Raw genomic sequence first — 13,242 nt, 5'->3', positions numbered from 1 at the left:
TGAAAGAGGTATAATTATGTCCCATTCCAAGAGCTTCCTTCCAAAAGTCCAGGACCTCATTAGATTTATGAGGTATACAAACCTCTAAATGACTGCAGCATTTACAAGTAGGTTTTTTGACCTCTGGAGGTCCCTTCCAACCTAAATATTAGTAAATTAACAACAAAATGATCAAAAATAAGCTAATGCATACCCATATGAATCAGCATCTAACTTCCCATATGATGAAGCGAAGACTATTAATATGATGAAGGAGTTTGCCTTGACTTCAACTAAATGTGTGCAGGAGGAGTGTAGGGCTACCTGAGCGTGAACCCCATGACAAAATATTCTTGCCAAAACTGTTAGAGAATAACTGTTTGTCTTTTGTTCTGTTTCAGGTTCTAATCACACTGGTGTGGCTGTAGCATTTGCCCTGCTAGTTATCTTAGTCTTTGCTGGTGGACTGGTGTTGTATCTCTACAAAAAGAAGCGTCTTCACTGGAGTGCCTTCTCTTCAGTACGCTATCAAAGAGGGATGAACGATGATGAAACGGATGATATGTTTGCAAAAGATGGCTATTGAGAAACTTCCTTCTGGTTAATTTAAGAAAGAACTTCACTGTGTGAAGCCATAAGAAATTAGCTGCTTGATGTTTTATTACTTCTTTTTGGAAAAGTAATAAGGTTATGAATGGGGCTAAAATTTGTTCTTTTATATGCAAGTGCAATTTTCTGATAAAAAGTCAATAATAATTATTTGGCCTCAGCCTTTCAAGGTGCAAGGTTTCTAGAGTTCTGTTGTATTTTTTTGAATTTATAGCATTTTCTCCTTTTACTGGAAAGAGCTTTTAATGGAATAAATTAATGCCAACAGCACTTCATGCAACATCACATTAATGAATACATTTAAAATTTACTTCCCCCAATACTCATACTAGGATTAAATGCCTAACTTTATAGTTACCAACCTGTAACTTCATAGGTTACATATGTCATCTGTCCAGGAAGATAAAAGATATGTCTAAGGAAAGAGTGAGAAAGAATATATGGTAAAAAAACTTGTGTACATAAATGCTAAAAATACTTGAGTATTTTACATAAAACTTAAACTTGATTTTTATATGATGTGTCACTGTAGCCTTTCCTATGCACTCCAAAGAAAGCTATAAAGGAAAAAAGGGAAGACGGAGTTGTATATATTAATTACTAAATGATTTGATCAGTTAATGTTTTGAAGTCTTTTGACTTTTTTTAATGCACAGTACAAAGAACAAGCGCATTTACTTTTATGAAGGAGGATATGCAAAAGACCAAATCCGTTCTGCATGTAGTGATGTCATGAGATGGTAAATGGGAATCCATTTGGACTGACTTGCTGAGAAGAGTACTACTGATTTCTCTGAAGCAGCGGTGCGAGGTCACGATGTTCAACTGCCTTTTCCTGCAGTTTACTTACGTTGATGGCACTTTTCTTTGTTCCTGTTTGCACTATTTTGATAAGCGAATGTTTATCATTTGTGTTGAGAAATAGAGAACTCTTTATAGATACTATTTTGAGCCTGTTAAAACAACAGCCTGAAAGGGGCAACTTAAAGGAGCCATTGTGGTAGTTTGCTGATCAAAGAAGTAAAGCACTTTTGTTGTTTGTTTGGTACTTTGGGCACAATTGTGAACAGTTGCTTTCCAGAGATAACTTACAGAAAAAGTAGTTATGATGTTAGTTACTGTGTAATGAAAATAACCTTCATTCTTTAGCTTACCCTGGTATGAGAAGTGTTTGAAACGTTGCAAAGCCTGGTTCCTGATGTCTTCTGGTTAAGCTTATATGCCTAAGTGCTTTGCCAAATGACTTTTAACTTAATGGACTAGAAAAAGTGTTGGTTATTGTGTTTTTCTACCTGCAGTAAAAAGTGGGGAGAATTATTTAGAAGTTCCCATGTTTTGAGATTTACTAGTTTTATAGATGTTTATACTTTGAGCATTTTTAGGTGTGAATCTGAAATGTAAAGTGTCAATTGGTAGTAAAATCCTAATTCAATACAAAAGAATATATACTTTTTATTAAAAATTTTATATTTTATTCTTATGAATGATGTAAATAATTTTTAAGGCCCCATTTCTCATGTTTGTTTTATCATACCCAAGTTGTCTAATCACTGGTAAGTCTTTTTTGAGTAAGCACAATGGCCTTAGTGCAGGTGAATAACCTACTTCATTTGAAATACACAGATTATTTAGGAGTACCGTTATTGAAAGAATAAAGTTAAATAAACCACTAAACTGCTTACACTGGTTTTATTTCCATGGAAGCAGTTATTAGAGCTAAGGAACAGCTCATTAATCAGTGGGTAAAAAAGCACATAGCACAGGGGCTGTGATCGGAATTAAGGCAAGTAACGATAAGAAAACTTTAGAGATAATAAATATCTTTGATGTATTTAAAAAGAATGCTGGTAACTTTCTTTTTGCAGTTGAAAACTTAGTTTATCATGGAATTTGGTTATACCTAGCTTTTATCAAGCTGCTTCAGGCTTACACAGTAAGTGAACATTCCTCTGTGCTATTTTGTTTTAATCAAGGTGTAGTTCATTAGCACGTCGAGGCCCAAACTAACTCCAAAGCAAAGTATAAAGGCTTCCAACATAGCTTCTCATAAAATATGGGCAAAGTTAAATTACTTCTAGCCAAGTTAACACTTGCAATTAAAGCATGAGATGTATTCATTTTAAGTACCATATGAAGTCTGAATTCCAGAGCTCTAAAATCTGCAACTGCTGGTCAAGGGGCAATGTTATTTTTATCTCCAGTAATAGCTTGCTGGGAGAAACATCCTATTGTGTAAGATGACTAACAAGGTCATCTGCTTCACAAACATAACTGAAGATGATGCACAGGGAAATGGCAGCAGAGAAGTGAAGTGCTTTCCCAGGTCCCAGAGCAGTAGAGTTGAGAAAGCATCCTTCATCCCAGAGCACAGACTGACCACAGACTGTGGTACCTCTAGGGAAAAAATATACAACTTCAGTTCCTCTTCCTGAATTTTTCCCAGTCCCTGGAGACTCTGGATCATAGAAAGGTTAATCCACATCTGCCATTACACCAGCCAGGATTTTTATTTTAGCTTATTACTGCATCAATAACTTAATTGACATAGAAATCAACAAGTGTTTACACTTGAGCACCGTTTGGGCCTGATGCTTTTGTTGTACTTCTCAGCATTTTTTCCCTTAAACCAAATGCACCATCTGCTCATTGCTCTGTACATATGTTATGCATCTAAACATTTTTGAAAGGAGGAAGTAAATTGCGTGGCCTGCCAGTGGTATTTTTTTGGTGTGGCTGCAAATAAACTAAGACCATACATTACAATTTTTGTTGCTAAAAGTCAGAACTACAGTTTGGACCCTTTATGGGTCTGCTGTTGCTGTGTGTTTGGAGCACAGTGGGATATGTAAAACCCAGCTTTCTAAAAGTCAGTCAAATTCCTTGTGTTGCCAAGAAGTATATAAAGTTCTTATTGACCAAATTAAACAGACTTTGCACAGTTTTAAAGCAAATTCACTGTGAGCAATACTGAAGAACTAAACTTAGGAAAAACAGGAGAGTAAAATTCAATTGTCACTCTAATGGACCTTTCCCATTTAGTTCTGGAGTTTAAGATGGGAGTTGACAAAGCGCTAAAGAAGGTAATTTTCTGTTAATAGCAAATTAACTTCCAAATGGTGCATAACATAAGTGCCATTATAAAATGCTGTTATCTTGGTTTTATTCCTTTATGGCTAAGCCACAACAATGGTATTTTCACATTGAAAACTCCTGTGCACTCTGTCATAATATCTGTCAGTAACTTAAAATTTTTAACAGATTTGAGGGGTAGGAGAGGATACCAGATGACGTTTTTATTGTGATTACGCAGTAATGCAACACAGACGGTAAGTCCTTATGGATTGCTTTTTGCCAATGCAGCAGGGACTATAATTACAAACAGAACAACAGTAATTTTTTTGTTTTGCTACTTTTTAGCATAAATAGAATAATTTACTCCAAGGTGGCTTTTAAAAAAGTGGAATTTCAGCAATATAAAAGACTTATTTCAAAATGTGTTTTCTTCACTATGCTGGCCCCTTACATGTGCATTTTTTGTTAAAACCAGTGAGAACAGATCTTTTTCTGCACTCTCAGGATGCTCATATGGATAGTAAGAGTATTGCTCCTGCTTTCTATAAAACTTCTCTTTTCAGATGTTATGTGTTATAGTTTCCCTTAAAGAGATTATATAGAGCAGATAAGTTTACAAAACCATGGTGCTATACTTCATAAAAGCTAACAAGCCTTTATGCATATTCAAATTAAACTTTAAAAATAATGGGTTGAGATGATTTTATAGATATGCATCATTGAATGTCATCCCCATTAGCAACCTAACTGCTTTCTCTTTCATTAAAATTTATTTTCATCTTTATTTTCATAAACATGATCTGGGTATTTGAAGAGCACCTTGTGTTACGTGAGAATGAATTATTTGTGTGTGGCTAATAGAAGTCACATTTACCCAGGATCAGGAGCTGCTTTGAGGGCTGGGTTTCCTATGTTGTCTCCTGTGGCCACCATTCTTCTTTGTACCTGTTCTTTCTCCTACCAGCTCTGCAGCACCACCAAATGGAGAACACACCACCACAGACACAAGAGCCAATCGGGCAGCCTTAACACCAGTGCAAGCTGCCAGGAACGGAGACCAGAAAGCACCACTTCCTATACAGAGTAGCAGCCACAGGCCTGAAATACTTGGGATGAACACCACCAATAGCCCCATAACACTGCCACAGGGTGCAGAGAAAGGGCCAGAACAGCCACTCCGGGCAGCTGGAACATCCTCTAACACCAGGACACCACAGCCTTGGCAGGTCTGTTCCCCTCCTCTGCGAGCTCCTCTCTCCTCTTTCAGCAGCCAGGAAGAAAGCAGCTCTCTTGACCCTTGCCCAAGTGCTCAAGACACAACAATGAGGAGTTTGCTGTGGTCAGGAGACAACTCTCCCCTCTTCCAGCCCTGAGGGACTCCTTCCACACCTCCCCTCCTTCTTCAGCCAGGGCGACTCCTACCATGCAGATTAAGGGCATTTGTAAATGCTTAAAGGCCTTTGTACCCCCCACCAGTCTTGCCTTGCAGGCCTTCCTTTGTATTGCTTTGCTCAAAGAGGGCAATTTACCAAGATTCAGCCATCCTAGGGGAGCTGGGAGGAGATTGCTCCTAGTGTAAATACCCCTGTGCCCATGGGCACACCCTGAGAGGGCACAAACATGGAGCAGCTGAGTTGCCCTCAGCCTGCAACAGGAAAAAGAAGCAAGGCAGGTAAGTTGCTCCTACTAATGTGTGTGCCTCAGTAGTGGACCTGCAAAAACTCTGCCCAGTGTGTAACCTGTTACTGAGCCAGTTGAGTTTATCCTGACAGGCTGTCACTATTTCATTAGAAGTCAGTCAGGAGTTACAGGTGTTTGCTTTTACAGGAAAAACGTGTTTATATTGGTAATCCTGAGCCCGGACAGGAAGGCCTGAGGCACTGTCGTGCATGGGCCAGTGCCTGAGGGCTGCAAGGGGCCCCAGACCTGCCCCTGGATGCAGCATGGGCAGGAGGTGGAGCTGGGCACACTACCAGCCAGCTGTGCTCTGTAGCCAGCCAGGCTGCCTGAGCCAGAGCAGGGTAGTGAATCTGTCAAGAACCAAGAATCGCCCAACTTAATGCATGTGCCCTGGGATGCATTCAGACCTAAACACCAGTGGAAAGTCCAGGTGCCCAGTGAGACTGAGTCCTTCCCAGTGGGTGTGAAGGCTGTCCAGCGGTGCTGAAGGGCAGTGCTGGACAGGCGGATGGGGGTAAGTGACTTTCACTGGCAATCCAGTTACTGGCATTCATCTCAGTGTTGACAGTGGCACAGGGCCAAAGTGTATATCCAGTTGTGCATTAGGAATCTCTGGTATAAAAAGTGGCCAAGAGCCTAGCAAATTTGCATTCCACCGATTTAGGAGTTTATATTTTACAGTGGGGGCTGGAATTCATGTGTGAGGGATTTGCCTAAAGGCCCAAGGGGAGAATGAAATTTTGAGGCCAATGCACAGAGTAATTAAAGAACAAACAGCCTACACAGTGAAAGGCTGTGTGTTTTAGAACAAGGTATAAATAAACAGCTGAAGTTTACAGACAAACTGGTTTAATAACTAGACGAGCTTGTGATACAACTTACCAGAGGCTGTGTCTTTGTGTATAAACCATTTTGTGTTTATGGCGTAGGTGCTGATTATAAATTGGCATGAAACTTGTTCATATAAAATAAACATTAGAACATTCACATTTGAATTAACTATTAAAGAAATACTGGGGTGGAGTCCCAAAGGGACTGCACATTACACTGACAAGGTGATCAAGCAGAATTAAAAAGGGAGTGACAAGGGCTTTTAGTTGGCTGCCACCTTGGGTGGTTTTTCATGGCTGCCACTCATAAATGCATTCACGCATGTTGCTGTAGTCATGCTGGACCTGCAGTGGTGCATGTTTGCTATGATGATAGTGATGTATTAGATGAAACAAGTGCAGTTTGAAATTCAACAGCTGCACAGAAGGGAGACTGGCTAGCTTGTTCCTGCTTCCATCCATGGGGAACAGGGCTGGCCTCTGAGTTTGCCACCAAGAAAAAATTTGACTTCAGTTGGTGGCAGCCCAGGAAGCAGTGAATGAGAGGGACAGGCCATGCCAGACCCTGATGTGCTTTATCACAAGAGGGATATTCAGGAGAGACATGAGGGCTGGGCAACCTGGGTTTGGTTTTGACACCCTCTGCACAACCAACCAGTAGCTGCCTGTGTGTGACATAAGGCTTCCTAAGCAGAAAGTAGGCAGAGCCAGTGTGGTTTTGGAAGCAGATAGGAATGTAACAGCTGAAGGAAGAAAAGCAACTGCTGAAGTAAGCAGAGGCAGTTCCAGCCTCGAATAAGGACAGTCTATGCAAGGTGATAGAGAAAAAAGAATATTGGAACAGCTGGAAATCAAATTGCATAGACCAATCTGCAGAGTCCCAAGGCCCTCAGAGCATCTGGCCAAGGAATATAGGAGACTATGATGATAGGGATTATGCATCGCTGCTTGGTTTCCATAACTGTGCACGGATTGAGGGAACTTTTGTCTGCTAGTGGGATTGTCTGTATTGCTGCCCTCAGTTCTGATTTACCACTTCAGTGACACAAGCTCTTAGGTGAGCACCGTGGCTCGGTCATGCAATTGTGTGTGAAGTGCAGATGGCAGCTTATTTGAGCTAGAAGTGATTTTCTGTTATTAGTGACTTTGGAGGTGCTGAAGAGAAGGGATGGAGCTGATCCTGCAGATTGGGCCTTGGAAGATGATTCACTTCTTTTGCTGCTTTCACCACAATACCCATCTCTGAACCACTGGGACATCTCCCACTAACAAAAGTTATGATTCATCCCCAGAGAGAACAGCAGAAACTAGAAACAATCCTTCCCAGTTGTAGCAGCAAACTATTTTCTGTAATTCACCCCAAAGGCAAAATTTGCTTCTGTGGTGAAGGGTTGTTGTATTCTCATGCCAGTGATGCCTACTTTTCACTTACAAGTTCTGAGTGTTAAGATCTCTGAGTAAACACCTTAATATGGGCACACAACGCCCATGAGTGAATACAGCCTGTGCAATCCAATAATTTATTAAACTTTCATCTTGTAAAGCCAGTTACAAATTAAAAAAGACAGAAGAAGGAATTCTGTAATAGAAATGAGCAAAGTTACAACAAACAGTAGTGGAGTTATGTTTCAAGTGGGTTCAAGCTGCCTGCAGCAACCCAAGAGCCAGAACACAGAGCTAGTGCAGAGTTAGAACAGGGATAATCAAGACTAGTCTGATACATAACAGATTGAGTCAGTGTACGGTTCGATACAACGGGTTGCTTCTCAGGCTGCCTCTGCATTCGTGTTTCTCACTTGTGACCTGGTCATCCTTTTATTCCTTGTGACAACAAGGGGGTGTTTATAGGATCCTTCAGTAAAGCTATTTAAGGCAAAACTCCAGCTGAAGTATGATGCACAGCAGTGGCTATCCTCTTAGGTTGATCATGTGCCAAGTGCACAGTGTTTGCACATGCTGCAGTGCAGTGGAAACAAGAGGAGTATGGGTTATGTACAGTGTTTCTTCTTGTACTGTCAATCTCAAAATTACAGTGTTCTGTGACACAGTGTTAGTGACATGGCACAGTCTGATGATGAAATGGAATCTGCTCCGTAATGACTCCTGCTTTTCTATTAAATTTTTATTTCATAGCTAATACACCTTAGCTACTACTTCTTCAGAAATGGAGACAGACTATATTAAACGTGGAACAAGGCCCACATTACATACAGTTCTGCAGTTTCATTAAGAAACAGAATGGGCCTTTGCATTCTGGGATCCCAAGACTAGACAAGAGTCATAGAAAATGGCTCACCACCAGCTTTCTTGTTTTCTAATTCAACTAATTTTTGATGTGACTGATACTGAATATTGTTTTAAACACTGAAGTCAAGTTTCTGAGGTCAAGAGACTGAAGATGACTGTCATCAAAATTCTGCTTCTTCAAATTGCAGGAGCTATAAATACCTCCAAGAAGCAGTTGTTTTGGCAAAACAGCATTGTTTTCAAGTTCTGCTGAGGACAAGGGACCTAGAGGAGACTGGAAAGGGATTTGGGGATTCCATAATGCAAGCAGTTCCTGTTAAAAGCTGGAAGTGGATGACAGGTTTGGCATTTGCTTACAGTTGTATAGAGAAGTGAAAATCTTACCTATAACAATTTATCTAGGCATCTATTCACTCACTAGGAAACAGTTCACTTTAAAACTAAAGTTCAGGGACCCCAGTCATCCTAAAATCCCATCTAGAGAACGAAGGATCTTAACGCAGGCAGGCTGGTCAACATAAACCTCCAACCTCCATCTAATACCTGGAGTTTGTGAAGAGCAGCTCTTCTGGAAATGCTAATAAAACAATCTCTCTCTTACACTGTACAGGGGAAAGGCAGTAATTTTTTTTTAGGCAATAGGTGCTGCTTACAATGTGCCTGGAATGGCAGTGGTGCTAGTCCCAAAGATTTTCTCCTATGTTGGAGTATTTAGTAGTTTAACTGAAAGTGCCACTTTTTATAGTCATGTACCTGTGAACTTTTATTGGAAGGTAAAGAATCACCTTGAGTGGTTTTATTTGTTTCTTTGTTTAATGCTCTCTCATGTAGGGTTTGACCTCTCTGTTGGACCACTTGGCTTCAACTACACAAAGGCATTTTCATTCAAAACCAGATCAGATCATTAGTGTATCCTGAAGAAAAAAAAAAACAAACAAACCACAGTGACTTATATTTTAGGTTTGCTTGCAAAATAAATAAAACAAATATTCTTTTATCAGACCATGCTATGATCACATGATCCCAGATGTCTGCATGTTCAAAATTCAGAAGGAAGCTTAAGTCTGTCTCCTGTCTTGCAGAAATGATTCTTGTGAATTTTTCTGCCAGCATGACAAGTAATGGTGAAAGCAGCAGAGAGGACACTGAAGGAGAACGAGGATGCTTCTGACTTTGCTTCTTTAAGGTACGTTGTTCATCAAACAAGCAAGGGGAAAACAAGTTTTGGGTCATTAGTGTTTAACAACAGTTGTTACTGTTTAATGTCTTTGGGCAGAGGTGCAAATCCTATAGTACTGTAGATGTCACTTCAGGTTTGGAATACAGTAGTCAGCTGAATTCTTAGAAAACATCTTTGCTACACTTGTGCTGGCAAGTTGCGAATACTCATCACTAAACTACTGCCAGTTCATTCGTATCACCTAGTCCAGATGCTTGCATGACTGTCCACACTGGTGGCTGATTTGACACTGCAGCGTTTCTTCACAATCATGTTGATGTATGCTTTCATGATCTTTATTATCTCGCCCACCTGGAGAGAGAATACAGTAACAGAGGATAAGCACATTAAAAACCTCAGTCCATTGAGTCATACAGGACATTTTGCTGAAAAAGACTCCCTTGTCCAAAGTCATGGCACAGTAAATTTTGCATGCAATACTAAATGTGAACATGACAGTAAGAAAAGAAATGCTTGACAAGTTTGTGCTCTGTTGTAACAACACTTAAAAAGATTTTTAGCTCAAAGAAAAGCAATTTCAGTGCTACAAAACTTTCTTTTTTTTTCTTTTTTTTTTTTTCTTTTTTTTTATATTTGTGAATTACCCATTCATCTATTGGAAGGGAATGAAAAAACCAGGCACAATCATGAGCATCCAAAACTGGAACTTCTCAATGCACTGGAAGACCATTCAACCTCCTTCACTTTCTAACTAGCATATTTTTTTTTTGTTTATCCCTGTATTCAACAAGAGGTACCATGCCCTTTAGGTTTAAGCTCCCTTCATCTCTTCCCTTGGCTTAGTCCACTAGTCAAGAGTTCTTGCAAAGAAACCTGTCTATTCCTTGGAGCTTAACTGAAGTGGCAATAAAACTGAACATACAGCAAGTCTTGTGCTTTCACATACCTGGGATGTTTCAAAGAACATTTCTCTCTCATCCACTGTAATTTTGAAGGTGTTAGGCTGTGGTGCTCCAAAGAAAACAATGTGCTCATATTGGAAAGTTTCTAGAGGTTTAGGATCCCCTCGTTTGTAGACAGACACATTCTCTGTGCTGACTCCAAGCCAGAGATCGTTGGGGAATCCACCCTCCTTGCACTGCAGAAAGAGAAACATGACCTTTTGCATAAATGCAGTGGAGAATCAAATAATTTTTGATTCAAGGAAAAGCCCTCTGTCTTTAGTTCCTGTAGGACATTTCAACTCTTCCCCCCAATACAAAAAATGTCTGCAGAAGGTATGTTGGAGGCACTTCTGCTGCAATGATTCAGAAATTACATGACTATGAGTAAAATACTACTTGAGTAGTAAATAATTATAATAGCTAACACTTCTTATCAGATTTTAAAGTGATGTAGCAAGTCAATATTCCACTTCTTATTTTACAGATAATATAGTGAGTGCAGGCAACTTCCCATAGTGATCCACCTAGGTAGCAACAAAACTGATAAAACTGGAACTGTGGATCCCTACTCCAGCAGACTGAGCACAGTGCTGTAAGTGTCCCAGTCTGAGCAGTTTCTGTTGTACTGCTGCAGAACAGGATTGCAGTTTTTGCTGGTAAGGACAACAGAGCTTGGGTTTACTTTTGCTTTCAGTAGCCACCACTTTTTTAACCCCTCCCTCCCCCAAATTCCCAAATTCCATTGTTAGTCCAATGAAGTGGGAATCCATTGTCTCCCTTCATTTACCATGATGTCCCAGCTTGCTTGCTCTGTGCTCTTTGCGTCACAACTCTTGGGTATGTGGTACTGCAGGCTTACACTGAGCTTACTAAGGCAAAATGCATCCAGTTACTGAAACTCCCCTGTGCTGCTGAGCAACGTGATAACACGGCTCTATCTGTTCTTCAGGCTGATGCCTTTCCTTGCCTGTAGTTACATGAGTTTATACATTGCTCACCTCAACATCGAAGAGTGTTGACCCATAACCTGGCCACTCCTTTACGATGGTCATGTATTTCACCATGGCCTGATGCTGAGAGAGTCCCTGCAGCTTGGTCCATTTCTGTGCTATGCTTGCACGAGCAGCTGAAAGCTCTTCCTTCACCCACATCTCCATCATCTGCTCCTCTTCTACCTTCTGCTTCTTTACAGACCCTGTCTTGAAGCTACGTTTCAATGTCCCTTCAAGGAAGCTGGTCCGTCTCCTCTCCAGAGTATGACTGGTAGTGCCACTGCTCTTCGTTGAGTGCAGTATTTTGGATTTCAGTCTGTTAACTGGGTAGATTCCATCAAGGGTCCAACTTATTTTGGAGTAATCTCCATGAAGATACTGAAGCCGCAGAGCTGCTAGGCGCTGCAGAGTGTCCTCTGGTGCTGGAAAATGACCATCTATGAGGCTTTCATGAGCCTATAAACAAACAGAAAGTCCCCCAGACTCATCAGAAAGCAGAAGCACACTTTATTCACAGCTGGGTCCGTGTACAGATTCCTAATGGCATCTGCCGATCCCAGTAGGAAAGACACAATTCAGGTGGTTACAGCAGACATTGCAATAAATAAGTCCCCCCAATGTGGGGGGAACACCCCTTTCTGCAAACCTGGACAGGACAAAGATCTCTGAGGGGCTCCTACCCTGCACAGGAAGTCCTACAATGAGGACCATTTATGTCTGGAACTGATGAAGAGACTGGAATTGAGGCAATTTGGTTTTGTGCTGTACCAGCTCCTGCGTGGAGATATATTCAACACCAGAGTCAGATGTAATAAAATCAAGATTCTCAACCTCAGTTTCATTACATAAAAGCAGTTCGCACCTCTTCCTCTTTCACTCAACATCTCCCCCAATCTTCTTGCTTCCCTTTGTCTGTTTTTCTGTTAAATCTATTTATGGGGGAGTTTGCCACATCCATTTAACGCCTGGATAACACCTACTCTCCTACTGTTACTTCTCCTTGCCAGTTGAAGCTGTGAAGACTGAAAGCCTTGTCAACAGGGAGTTTGGTACAACTGAGTTTCCACAGAGCACCATGATCTCTTGTTCCCAGCCGTTCTCTAGACATTCTATAATTGACAATACTTGACAATACTTGACGTTCATTTCATCTGTGTGATGAATATGCCACCCATTTGACTATCAGTGAGTTTCAGTCTTCGTGACTCTGACTGCCTTTAATAACATATTTAATAATTTTCATCAGCTATGATTTTCTGAGGCAAGGTCAGTGTTCATTAGAAGTCATACAGATGGGACAAATCACACAGCTGGGTGGTGCAGTCAGTTTAGTTTTACATCCCTAACTGGCTCTTTCATACCAGTGTGATCTCTGATCTAAGCATCATCATTGTGCTACGGAGTACAGTGACTTCAAAAACAAGACTACTTGTCAGATAAACATTGTCAACTACATTCTTTTTTCCTTTGTCTGTAGTACTCTTCTAGAGCCTCTCTGTAATCAAAAGAAATTGCCCAAAAGATAGGTTTCATAGTTAATTCTGGTAACACCCCAAGGATATGCTGTTTTTATAAGCTGATCTGCAGACTTTCCAGTTTTCTTTACATTTATGTTCTGCGAGCAGCTACTTTCAATGATTCATCTTGAATCATTATCCAAATTTTTATGTCTTTTAAAAGTAAAGTTTAAAAACATTTTATTATCGTTG

The 13,242-nt window shown here is 40.5% G+C and overlaps 2 protein-coding genes and 1 long non-coding RNA gene across 5 annotated transcripts in view; 2 read left to right on the top strand and 1 right to left on the bottom strand.

The window, feature by feature from the left end:
- LY75 (lymphocyte antigen 75) overlaps positions 1 to 2,262 on the top strand; it is a 45,567-nt gene extending 43,305 nt beyond the window's left edge. The window contains 1 exon segment of the mRNA XM_018072555.2: positions 381 to 2,262. Within this exon segment, the coding sequence (XP_017928044.2) occupies positions 381 to 565 (185 nt within the window). The 3' untranslated portion in view covers positions 566 to 2,262.
- A 1,466-nt stretch (positions 2,263 to 3,728) lies between these two features.
- Positions 3,729 to 12,112, top strand: LOC115307471. Of its 2 annotated transcripts, none has more exons than XR_003915802.1 (5): positions 3,729 to 3,914; positions 4,625 to 4,886; positions 9,500 to 9,603; positions 11,026 to 11,197; positions 11,734 to 12,112. It is a non-coding gene; the product is annotated as an uncharacterized LOC115307471 (long non-coding RNA). The 2 variants fall into 2 exon arrangements; XR_003915801.1 differs by lacking the exons at positions 3,729 to 3,914; positions 4,625 to 4,886 and adding exons at positions 5,300 to 5,332; positions 8,606 to 8,757 and having other exon boundaries at positions 11,026 to 11,133.
- The window catches only part of LOC103756864 (unconventional myosin-X), a 90,794-nt gene continuing 85,223 nt past the window's right edge, over positions 7,672 to 13,242 (bottom strand). For both annotated transcript variants that reach the window (XM_025895071.2, XM_018072553.2), the window contains 3 exons: positions 11,540 to 11,989; positions 10,544 to 10,735; positions 7,672 to 9,948 (listed from right to left, as the gene is read on the bottom strand). In XM_025895071.2, the coding sequence (XP_025750856.2) occupies positions 9,835 to 9,948; positions 10,544 to 10,735; positions 11,540 to 11,989 (756 nt within the window). In that variant the 3' untranslated portion in view covers positions 7,672 to 9,834. The remainder of the gene's footprint in view (positions 9,949 to 10,543; positions 10,736 to 11,539; positions 11,990 to 13,242) is intronic.

Source organism: Manacus vitellinus, unplaced genomic scaffold (genome assembly GCF_001715985.3).
Source record: "Manacus vitellinus isolate BGI_N305 unplaced genomic scaffold, ASM171598v3 scaffold_22_pilon, whole genome shotgun sequence".
NCBI classification, from domain to species: Eukaryota; Metazoa; Chordata; class Aves; order Passeriformes; family Pipridae; genus Manacus; species Manacus vitellinus.
Note: the sequence above shows the minus strand (reverse complement) of the source record. Positions and strands in the feature narration are given on the sequence as shown.